The sequence below is a fragment of the Cyanistes caeruleus genome, chromosome Z (genome assembly GCF_971803275.1).
Source record: "Cyanistes caeruleus chromosome Z, bCyaCae1.hap1.1, whole genome shotgun sequence".
NCBI classification, from domain to species: domain Eukaryota; kingdom Metazoa; phylum Chordata; class Aves; order Passeriformes; family Paridae; genus Cyanistes; species Cyanistes caeruleus.
In genome coordinates, this window is record NC_141732.1 from 3,368,311 (window position 1) to 3,380,582 (window position 12,272).

The window sequence follows — 12,272 nt, forward strand, 5'->3', positions numbered from 1 at the left end:
TGTATGGTCTCTGCTAGACAATTCCCTCCTCTTTTATATTGGTCACAGTATTTTGTGATCAAGAAATTCATCGCCCATCCCATGCTTGCAGAACACAGCCCCAGTGCATGAACAAACCCCTAGATGTCACTATAATAACACCAAAAAAAAAAATCTTGAATGACACTCGAGGAAATTTGATGAACAGAATTCAATCTGTGGTTTAGGTAAAAGAAAAAGATGTTTTCCTCACGTTCACATGTATTTTCCTCTAGGTTCTGTGCCAGTGGAAGTCAGTGGAGAACATGGCTTGGTTTTAGCTGCTGCTCTGAAAAGCTCTAGCATGGAGCAAATTTTGTGCAAAGAACCTTCTGGGATATGTAATAGTCACATTTTATGTCAGAGTTGGGTTTTTTAGTTCTCCTGGACCAAGTCCTTCTGAAAAATATTCACGTGCTACATATATAAAACTATATTTGTACATTTGCACACCTATAAAAACACAAATACATGGTCTTTTACCAATCAAAGGAGGAAATCTAAGAGAATAAAGCTGTTCCTATTTTTTGTGCTTGCATGTTGGGGAAAAAAAAAAAGTGAATCCCAAGGGCTAGTTTTACAAACTTGTGGAGAAAAGAATTTCAATATATATTATAGATAAATAAGTATCTATGTATGAAATGCATAGATATATTTACATAATGTAAATACCTATGTATGAAACAATATGCTTGGATTAGCAGAGATCTGTGACTGTATTTCTCTGCATGCAAAACACATATGCAATCTGTGAAATGTTCTGCTGTAGGCTGAAGGGGAAAGGGGTGTAACCAGCATTTCCTTTTCAGTCTGAAAATTTACAGGAATGCAGCAGGACATCTGTATGGAATTAGCATGGCTTCTCCCCCTCATACATGGAGATTCATGTGTCTGCAAACTGAGATTCTGTCATCTCAAGTCCAGATTTGTTTTACCTAATAAAAACATCAGGACTGATTGTACCTTGGGGTGTAATATTTTAAAAGACTGAAATTAAGCTTCTAAGGAAGTAAAAATAAAAGCAGGCTGTTTCACGTTGTTTTGAAGTCTTTGAAACTTCAGATATCTTTAGATTTGTGTCAGGGGTTGTGTGTGGCAGCCTATGCACCAAACCTTATACCTATACCTGCAGGCAATATTTGGGAGCTTCAAATGTACTCCAAAAATCCTTCCTTCTGGAAAGCCACGTGACAAATATTTCTGCCAGTTTTCTTCTGGAATTTGCACTGGTGCATGACCTATTCTTTTTCCCTCCTATAGTCTATAGGAACAGCATATAACATTTTATAGTTACAATAATTATGTATAATTACGATGTTTGCCTAGAGCTGCTGAAATACATTAAAACAAACTTTGTTCTTAGTATATGTAGTGCCACCACAGATGTTTTAAACATTCCTCAATGACATTATAAAATATTGTATACTAGAATTTTATATAAAATATAGATTTAATTTCTCTACCTGAACAGTGAGGTGGGACCAGCTGTGGTCCCTTGACACCTGAAGCACCCTGGGATTCTGGGGTTCCATGAACTCAGCATTTGCACCCGTCTCACATCATGTAAAGAATCAAAGCCTACCTTTACTTATATTCCATGAACCTATTTTAATTTGGCAAAAAAGAGGTTTTGCTCCAGGATGCAAAACCAAACATGGAATCACAGAGCTGTGGAGGTTGGAAAAGACCTCTAAGATCAATTGGTTCATCAGACAGGAAAACCACAAAATGATCACCACACAAAACTGTTACTATTTCTTTTGTTCAGGATTATTTATATAATATATAAATAATCATATGCATATCAGGATAATATACATATATGTATATATTAGGATAATTATATTGCTTAATTTGGGGGTTATCAGAGAACATGTCATCTCAGCAAGCTTTAGGACAGCTGAATCCTATCTTTCTAAATATGTTGTTCAAGAGAAGCTGAGTCAGAAAATAATGCTGAGAGTAACCTATAAAATGGCAACCACTTTTTATCTATAAAATTATGAATGTGTTTAAATAACTTAAAACGTGCTGTCTGAGTTTAATGCCAGATGAAGTTTCTCCTGAGTAACTGAGTCCTTTTACCTGCTTCTCCTACAGAGTCCCCAGGTAGAGCTTCTAGAACAAGAGAAATTAAATTGATTATTAATTATATACATCTTCTTAGCCTGGGAATTACTCTAGCAGCTATGTTGGATTTTTTACCCAAAATAGAAAGAGAATATCCAATATCTACTGTGGTTCTTATTTTGTTTAACTTGAATAATTTTAAAATAGACACTGAAGTGCTTGAGGTTTACATAGGGATAACTTCAACCTCCTGTTTAATTTTATTTCTTATTTCTGTTACCAATTTTTGCACATGAAATTTGGTTAACTTTTTCTGCATCCAGGAAAACAAAAGTGACAATGCTTAATTTTTTATTTTTTATTTTTTTTAACTCTCTCAACTCCTTCCTTTTGATGACAGATTTCAGACCTCAAAGTAGGATTTAATTACTGGTAGTTGAGATGTCTAAATTAGGAATATTTCACTTCTGTTTACTATCACTCAAGAAAAAAACCAAAAGCAGTAGAGTGGTCCACCCTACTTCTCCCATGCTAAAAAAAAAAAAAAAAATAAAAAAGATCCCAAATAACAATGAAGTTTTACAGGCAGAACAAACAAATAACTTCTGGAATGATGTGCTAAAGTATCTTGCCTTGTTTACATTTTCATTTGTGTCACAAAGGTAAAGAATCAGACATTCCAAGCTGGGTAATCCTTTTATAGCTGAAGCTTTGCAGCATTGAGAGATCTTTTGTTAAATTGCATGGAAGAGCCCCCTCATGACATCTTTCAACACTTTTTTCAAATTGTCTTGTGTCTTATCTTCCTCTTTAATTTTACAACCATGTAAGGGTTTTGTTCCTTTTCAATATACCTCAAGCAGCTTATACTTTTTTCCTTCTGCAGTGAAAGCATTGCTTTGAAACCACTATTAAAATACTTTTGAATTTTATAAATGATAAAACTGAAACTGTGGAATAATTTACCTATTTTTTGCATATGCAAGGTTGAATATGTTGAATATGTTGAACAATATATTCACATACATATATATATATAAGTCAATTAATAAATAAATGTGAATCAAAATTGCTTCTTAAATGGCTGTAATATCCTTCATATGCATTGAAGTTTTGAAAATGAGCACAGTGAGAGAGGAGATCACAACTCTTTACTTATTCTTTTTTATTGAGAATAAACTTAGAGTGGGAATAAATTAGTTTTACCTGTTTTTGCTTACTAATTCTTATTTTTTGTTTCCCAAATTATGGGCATATACCAAGTCAGTGCCTATATTTAAAGGGTGGGAGAAAATGAAGTTAGGCCAACTAACCTAATCTCCTGACCAGAAATAATGCTGAAAAATGAAACAATTCCAGTTTCTATGTGAAAACAAGAACACCAAAACTAACCAAAATAGACTCACCCAGAGCAAAAAAGAGGAAGAGAATGACGTTTGAATAAGAAAAATAAAAAAAAAAATATGTTGATTACCTCATCTGAGTAATGCTTTTGAAACAGTCTAAAATGACATTTTTCTAAGAAAAAAAAATCATAGTCTAGATATTTCTAATATTAAATATTTTATTTTCTATTATTTATTCCATTTCCAGATTAATGATGATCTGGAGGTAGAGCAATTACATTTTGATTAGAAATTTAAATGGTCAGATATACTAGACAAATGGTAAAAAGAAAAGAAAGCACAGGTAAAAATCAACCAAACAATCAAAAAGAGGATGCAGCTCAATACCTCCCCATGGTAAAACCACTGTCAGATCACCTGCAGCTGTGCACAATTCCTGTGGTCGAAGTACGGGTTAAATGGTCCATTTTCTTTTTGCTTTACAGCAGAGAGATTTAATCAAATGAGTTTCCAAGGTCTTTTCCAAAATTACTTTTAAAATAGATGTACAATGAAGATACCAGAGATATTTAACAAATGAAGGTTGGGCACTCACTGAACATGAAGAGGTGTGGATTCAGTCCAGTGGGGAAGAGGGAACAGCTGAAAAGAAATTTTGAATCCTGGCATTTTCTTGTCACTTCTACTGTCAATAGCTGTGCTGGTCTAGACACCCACCACTGGGTGCTTTTGGTGATTCAAGTAATGAATAGCTGAGAATGTGTTTAATTGTCAAATCAATGTGGCCATTGAGAGACATTTTCAGCACTGTAAGAAATTATTTACACACACCGAGTCTGGTTTAATTAGATCCTGCATTAGCAAAACGATGGTCTACATTTTGACTCTGTTTCAAAGTGTCAAAATAATATGACTGGCTTTACTTAAAATTATCTCCCACCATTGTTTGGGAAAAAAAAATAATCACTTGGGAAAAGTGTGGGTTAAAAAATAATCTGCATTATGATCTCTTCTCTGGAAAAATTTTCTTTATGCAGATGTACACTTACATGTTTACTGAATACTCACTATATGTAACATTTTTAACAATTGTTATTGGAATTGGCCAGACTTGAAGTGGAAGTTCAAGTACAGCAAAAGAGGCATCATTCATCCTTCTGCACCAGCTACGTGATGCCAATCCTCTCACAGCATCCTCTGTGAAAGAAGCTTTTCTATTTTATAACAGTCAGAAAATAGGATGGGAGAGAATCTCTGGGATCAGCAGATCCAAATGTTTCTCAAGAGCTGGGAGACATAACTCACAATATCTTTCCTAAAGAAATCTAATTTCATCCCTCAAGTATTTGCAGTCTTATGTTCTTCTTTGTCGAATGCTGAGCTGTGCTCCTGTCTTATCCAACCAACTCTCAATTGTAGTAATCATTTTATTTATCATGTTGTACTTCTTTTCTATTAATTTCCTTCCATAATTTTAAGAGAACTGCTGTTAGCTGAAGAACCCAAGCTAACTTGGGGTTTCCCTCCTTTACCATACCAGTGGCTTTTATGGGCAGCTATTCTAAATTTAACACATGTAGTTCTAACATGAATTATCAGAACTTAATCATTATTTTAATTTATGTCCGGTCTTTTTCCTCTAAAAAGTATTTATGATGCCCATTCTTAACAAAGACAGCTTTCTTGGCAAGCATTAATTTCTATTCATATTTACAAAGACCAAACTTATCAAAAATAAGACATCTTGCCCAATCTTCCCAGTGAATGTTTTATAGTTTTATGCGTTAGTTCCTTTCAAAAATCTAGCAAGAGGCTCCATAGTCCTCTTCAGATTTGAGTGCAAGAAGGTCTCTGGAGTCTTACAAATCACTTTACAAATCACTGGTAGCTGCTGACTTTGATTTTGTTACTCTACTCAGTATTTCCAGTTTCAAATTATGTCTCTCTTGGCTTTAAATTGTAACTTTCCCACTCTCTAATTTCTAGCCCACCCTTGCTGTGTAGTTGCCTGACTTTTTTGGGCAGTTAGGAGAGAGGAGGTGTTGGTTATTTGTTTAATTGTTTGGGTTTTTTTTCTCCTTCAAGATTTCCTAGTGTTGTCTTTTTTTCCCCGATGTGGTGTTTAACTTCTGGGAATTGCTTCTTTAGCGCTGTGCTTCCTGACACCCAGAACCCTGAGCTTATCTCAAAATCAGTCCTTCCCTTTTGACTCAATGTCGCTTCTCAAGGTCTCCAAAGACTGAGATTCTCTACAGCAAAATTACTTGCGCTAAATTTGCCAATTTAAACAAAATCAGCTTCTGATCTGTCAGAACACAGGTCTGTAAATGGAGCTTCTGTTAGAGCCACTGGACCATCAAAGAAGGGCAGTAAGTGGAAAAAGAGAGTGGCTGCGTGACCTCTTGGCTGCATGGGTTTTATTTCCGAGATAACAAAATGTGGCTGCTGCTTCTCACCCCAGAATCAGCAGTCACAGCTAATATGAAGCGAAATGAAGCTGTGACATGTTTGTTCAGAAAGACGAAATACCCGAAGGATTCCAGGTTGCCACCGTGTGCCATGGGCTATATGGTGAGGTGTTCACCCCTAGAGCTGCAGTTCAAAGGGATAGATCTTCTCAGATGACAAAACCAGATTGTGTATTCCTGTTGCTATTGCCAGCACTCAGGGATTGTCAGCAGGACTACGTTCTTGTTTTCACTGCTTTTGTTTGTTTCTCACTGGTGGCTAACTATTCGCCACATTAGGTAAATGCATGCTCTTGGCCTTAAAAAGCAAGCAGGATATTTCCTAAGCCAGGGTTTGTTTTTCTTTTCTTTTTTTTTTTTTTTTTTTTTTTTTTTTGGGGGGGGGGGGTGGTTACACAGGGAGAAACAGCAAGCGGAGAACAAGTAAAATTTTCACGTGTGAACTTACAAAAACTACTCCTGAGAGAAGGTGCCAGCTTCACACATCCCTGCTCTCGATGGCAAACTCACCAGCCCTCAAGGCTGAGCTGATAGGAGCCGGGAAGGAGCCCTCGGGGCAGGTGTGCGGGTCTGGCCCCTTCCCCTCAGGGCTCATCCTTGGGACCAGAACCTTTGGGAGACCTGTGTGCTGTCCCAGAGATGACTTTTGCTGGCGAGCGTCCATCCCACCGCTCAATTCCCGGAGGCTGGGGAGGCGCGGGCGAACCGAAGGAATACTTTGGGACAGCTCTACCGTCACCGCTCTCTCTCAGAGACACCCCTTCCCTCCAGCAGCCGCGGGCCGCCATTCCCTCCTTCCCTCTCCTGCCATCCCCTCTTCCCGGCCCCCTCCCTCCCTTCCTCTCCCCCTCACCATCCCCTCACCGGCCCGGAGGCACCGGCCCCTCCTCCGCCTCTCTTCGCTGTAAATCCACCCCTGGCTCGGGGCAGGGGCTTTTCGCTCCCCTCTCGCTCTTCCCACCACGTTTATTTAGAAGCGGTTAATTATCGTCTGGTTGGTTTTTTTTTTTTTGTTGGGTTTTTTTTTGTTGGTTTGTTTTTTTTGGTTTTTTCTTTTCTGGTGGGGGAAGTTCAGCGCGGTTCTCTTGGATTTCCTATTGCGGCGGAGCGGGGGAGAAAATCCCAACCCACTCTGCTTTATTCCCCTCTTTTTTTCCCCTTTCTCCGCAGAGGGGTGAGTGCGAGCAACGTGGAGCCCCGCTGGCATCGGCCGGGCAGGTTGGGGAGGAGAGACGGCGGATTTCCCGCGGCTGAAGCCTCTCCCCGCCCGGGAGCCGAGCCGTGCCCGCTGAGGGCGGTGCGGGACCGGCGCTCCCGCCCGCGACTGCCCGCCCGCTTCCCGCCGGGATAGCCGCAGCATGGGCAGGCGGCGGCGGCTCTGGGCGCAGCGCTGCTGCCTCTTCTCCCTGTGGCTGGGCTGCCTGGCGCTGTGTGCGCAGGGAGCGGCCGGGAGACAGCAGCGACAGCAGCAGCAGCTTCGGCCCGCGCTCCGCGCTCCCTCAGGAGAGGGCGGCTCCTCGGTCCCCGCCGCCGCGCACCGGGAGGACGGGGCCGGCAGCGCCGCCGGTCGGGTCCGCAGGCGAGGACAGCAGGAAGCGCTCCGAGGGTAGGGACAAGGCTGAAACCTCCCTTCCCCGCCGTCTGTTCGCTCCCCAGGGCTTTTCCCCAGCCACAGCCCCTGGCCGGGGGTCTCCGTGCGTGCCCCCGGTGCCGCTTCCCTTCCCGCCTCTTTGTATGGCCTCGGCTCGCTGAGCTGTGAGTTTGGTCCTTGCCTGTGGAATCTGGTCTCCTAATTCGTGCGGTTTAATTAAAAGCACGCGTTGTTCGGGGGCCTACGTTACAGCTGATGAATTGACCCCATTTGGCTCCTTGGTCCAGCTTGTTCCGATGCTGAGATACTTTGACGCTCACTTTCTTTGGGGTTTTCTGCATCACTTCTACAAAGAAGTGATGCCAAGTCGGTTTGGTTTCTAATTCTGATGGTTTGGGGACTTCTTGGTATTTTGAGTTAGTTTATGTATCCTTATGAGCAGGCAGCACTTCTGTCTTGTGGCAGATGACAGCAAGAAGCCTGTTTTTGTGGCAGTGCTTCTCAGACTTTGAATGAAAACAGAATCAAACTCATCCCTTCCATATCCTCTTTTGTTGCAACAAGGATGAATGTAGCCTGCTCTTGCCTCATATACCTCTCCTCTTTATACTAATCAGTTGAACTAGCCCAAAATAAAACGCCTCGGAGGAAGATTCTGTTTATTTGGGGAGGATTTTTGTGTTGACAACTTTGTTGTGCACTTTTTGTTTTATGCAGCTGGATTCTTCCCGTGTGTGTGTAAAACATTAAATTCTCTTTAGAGTGGTTCTTTTTTTCCCCATACACATTTACTGATTTGTCTGTGTCGCAGGCCAAATGTGTGTGGTTCTAGATTTCGCTCCTACTGTTGCCCTGGATGGAAGACACTTCCTGGAGGAAATCAGTGCATTGTTCGTAAGTGTCTGACTGCTTCTGCTGCTCAAGGGGTAACACTAAAATTAAATATTCTTCTACAAGTCACTGTTCCATTCAGTATGAGAAAAAACAGTTTAGTTCTGTGTTTCACCTTAGTTTTTTTAAAAAAGGGAAAAAAGCTGAGATGGATTTACAGGTCCATGTTCCTTGTAATTGAAGGGCTGCCCAATGACCTTGGTGTGTTCATAAGAGTCTCCACCTAATTTTGAAAGAAAACTCATGACAACAAAGGAAAAAGGAAAACAACTTTGTTAAACCAAATACTGAACTGCAGTAACAAGAAAAAAAAAAAAAGCCAAAAGCTCTTGATGTAAGCAAATCAGATCTTGAAATTCTCTGAAACTTGGAATTACAGTTGAATAGAAAGCTCCTTTACATCTGGGATGCCTGCTTTCTTGTCTGTTATTTTTTGTTGTGTTTTGATAGATGTCAGGCATGTGGACTGGCCACTGGCTGGTCATGGTAGGTTCTGTGCTGACAGATGTGACTTTTGACATAAATGGGGAAAAAAAAAAGGAATAAAGTTGTGTGTGTAGGAGATGTGCTCAGTACTCTGGAGGGATGATGTCTTAAAGGACGTTTACCATGAAATAGAAAATGAAGTTTAACTTTCTGTTGGGTAAATAGCTGATAGTAGGCATGTGCTTCCTTCAGACCTTGAATTTTTAGTCTGTGGCCATTTATTCTAGCCTGTCACTGTCTGTTTTGTTAGTAAGTATGCTCAGCTTCAGAATTCAAGTTCAAGAGAATACTGCTCTTTATGTAAGTAGTGGAAGTCTTTGTCATACTCCATCTGATAAACTTCGGGCATGCAGGACGAAACTGGGGAAGGAAAGGGTGATAAGCAAAACTTCTGATCTTTGGTGGCTTTATTTTGTTATTATTCCAGGCCTCTCTCACCTGTTCACATCTATTGGTTTTACATGATTAAACTTGGCTGGCTCATATTGGGGATAACTGTGCTGTGTATTACTTACTTTCACCTAAAGCTGATGCAGAATTTCCCAGCAAAGGATTTTGGTTGCCTGTCAGAAGGAGATCCTTTTACTCAGGTCCCTGTGGACTAAAAGGAGTTCCTCAAAATGTTCTGTTCACATTTATCAGCTCTTTCAATACTGGTTTACTTTGATGTAGAGTTTTGAAGAAGGATTTAGTTTGCCAATTACACTGTTGATAGGCTTTTCAGATTCAGGTTTCAGTTGTGTGTCTGGCTCAAATGTGTTAGGGCCTTTCAGCAATCCTTTCAAGATACCCTTGGAATTGTTGCTGTCAGTGCCTCTTAAAGGCCTTGGTCTCAGGTCTGCCCAGATCCAGAATAATCTTTGATTTATTTTTAATTAATGTGCATGAAGGACATCTTTTAGCTCCTGCCTACTTCCTGCACTCTTATTGCAGCTCTCTAACATGTTTGGAGGGTGAATGATTTTGGCAGACCAATATTGTCTGTGACACCTTTTTGTTTCCGCTTTTAGTGAAGGGTTAAGTGTACAGATTTCTCTTCTTACACTTGATGTCTGTGGAGATGAGATTCCCTTTAGCTAGGGTTCTTCATCTAGAAGAAACCTCCTGTACAGGATGATGGATAAGCTGTCAAAGTTCTTCTTTTTTTTTTTTTTTTTATTATAATTGATGCATATTGTAACTGGTGATCTTAAGGTAGTATTTCATGAGGGGAAATCTATGAGCCAGTGGTAGGTCAAAAAGAAACCATTCTGACCTGACAGTGTTTCAAGCTAATGATGTGGTGGTGGTTGTTGGTGGTCTGTGGCACATTTATGATTAAAAGTGATCTTTTATCTAAAAAACAAAGCTCTGCTTGCTTTTACTCTTTTGTTACACAGAGTAAACTGTTCTGATGAAGGCATATTTAGGATATGCCTTAAGGTCTAGGGCTTGCACTTGGTAATGGATAATGGATATCCTTAATGGATAATAAACTAACAAAATGGACTAAATGTAAACCATGTTTAATCAGGAGATTCACCTGTGTTGTATAAAGCTGGATTAAACAGGAATATAAGGAAACAACCCCATTTCCTGTGCTTGTCAAGGGCTCTAAATCCAAGTCCTGTTTCTCACTTCTGCTCATGGAAAAGTATTTTAAGTCAGTCCATGGTGTGTCTCTACTTCCAGCTTCAAAAACCCAGAAACTCTTTGCCCTCTCATGCCTTCACGTTTGGGACATAATTGAACAGAATTTAATGATAAATGCAGACAGTGCATTTTTCATCTTTTTGATGCCCAAAGAGTGGTGTGTCACGTGATCTCCTCAAGATACTTGTTCCATTGTAGTCCTTCAGCAGAGATGTGCTGCCAGGTTATTTGGTTCTCACAAAACTCCAGGCCTATTTACAAAGAAACTGTGTTTCTCGGGTTTTTTTTGCTGCTGGTGTTTTTTGTTGCTTTGGGTTTTTTTTTTTTTTTTATTTTTGAGGTTTTTTTGCTATAAAAGTTGTCAGTTGCACCATGTTTGTCTTTTTGAAGTCCTCCTGCATTGTGCTACAGTGGCTCTTACTGCTTCAGGCTCTCTTTTGATTCATTTGCTACTGGAGCAGATTATTTTGATGTATTTATTTGGATCTGCTTTAGAATACTGTAGAATTTTAGCTTTTTTTGTTTGTGGTTCTCTCACTCCTTTCTTCATTGGATCTGTGATGGATGGTGGATGAGAAGGGAAAGCAGGAATTTGGGTCATTGAAGGGGATGGCACAAGGTCAGGCATGTGACACACACATATGGGGGTTTTAAATAGAAGTGTGGGAACTACCTATGTACAGAAAACTATATTTAGGGAAACGCCACAGAATCTCAAAGTCCAGCATTTGGACATTGACTTCCCACAAAACTGCTTTGGGTAAAGGGCAGATAATTTTAGGAAAAGAGAAAAAAAAAGACCCTAAAATGCTTTAAAATGGTGATTATAAGAGTGAAGCCCATAGTATAAACTGGTATTGTTTATATTTCTTCAAATCTTGGATTCTTGTTAATGTTTTTTCAGAGGTCTTGTGGTCTAAAAGTCATGTAATGATTTTTACACTGCTTGCATAATTGGCTGGCATTTCTAATTGGGGAGAGAGTTGATTACCTGGTTTCAGTGGTGGGGTCAGTGTTTGAATATGCCTGATTAGATTCTGATAGTCTTCAAAATTGTCAGAAGATACTGATTATGCCAAAAATCAGTTTTTTTTATTTAATGTAAAATTACCTTTGCATGTGTAATAGCTGTCCCAATGAAGTGAGTTTTAGAGTGTTGATTTTTTTTTTTTTCCCTTCAAGTTTGAGGCTCAGGTTGCTGTTAATCCCTGTCACTTTCTTTCTGTGTTCTTCCTCAGCAATTTGCAGAAATAGCTGTGGTGATGGATTTTGCTCTCGTCCCAACATGTGCACTTGTGCCAGTGGGCAGATATCACCCACATGTGGATCAAGACCTGGTAAGGACTCACTGTGTTTGCATTGGAGATTCCTTTGAAAGTCATTCTCTTTAAGTTTCAATGACAAAAATCCAACTTCCTTAAAAATAACTTCTCATACTATATATGCAAGTGTAAATTACGCTTAGGCAGAATACCTCAAGTTCTTGATCAAGTTTGTTATACCACGCATTTATTCTGTGTGATAAATTTAAATAAAATGTGCTTAAAGAGAGAAGCAAGTTTACAAATGGGTGATATTTATATTTTCATTGAGTCCTTTTTGGTAAGAAATTAAGATTGTTCAGTCTCCAATGCAATTAAAAGTTCAGAGTTTCTGCATAATAGTAGTGGAGAACTCAAGGAAACCTCTCCATGAGTGTACATTTAGAACATGTAGTGTAGATGGTACAAAGCTCATCATTCAGATCCCATTTTAAAGACTGTGAAAGGT

The 12,272-nt window shown here is 39.7% G+C and overlaps 1 protein-coding gene across 2 annotated transcripts in view; it reads left to right on the plus strand.

Annotated features, from left to right (window-relative positions):
- Window positions 1-6,401: 6,401 nt before the first annotated feature.
- FBN2 (fibrillin 2) overlaps window positions 6,402-12,272 on the plus strand; it is a 119,204-nt gene continuing 113,333 nt past the window's right edge. The window contains exons 1-4 of one of the 2 annotated variants that reach the window (XM_086866620.1): window positions 6,402-6,462; window positions 7,073-7,508; window positions 8,305-8,387; window positions 11,741-11,839. In XM_086866620.1, coding sequence (XP_086722746.1) covers window positions 7,261-7,508; window positions 8,305-8,387; window positions 11,741-11,839 — 430 coding nt within the window. In that variant the 5' untranslated portion in view covers window positions 6,402-6,462; window positions 7,073-7,260. The other variant, XM_086866619.1, reaches the window with a different exon arrangement.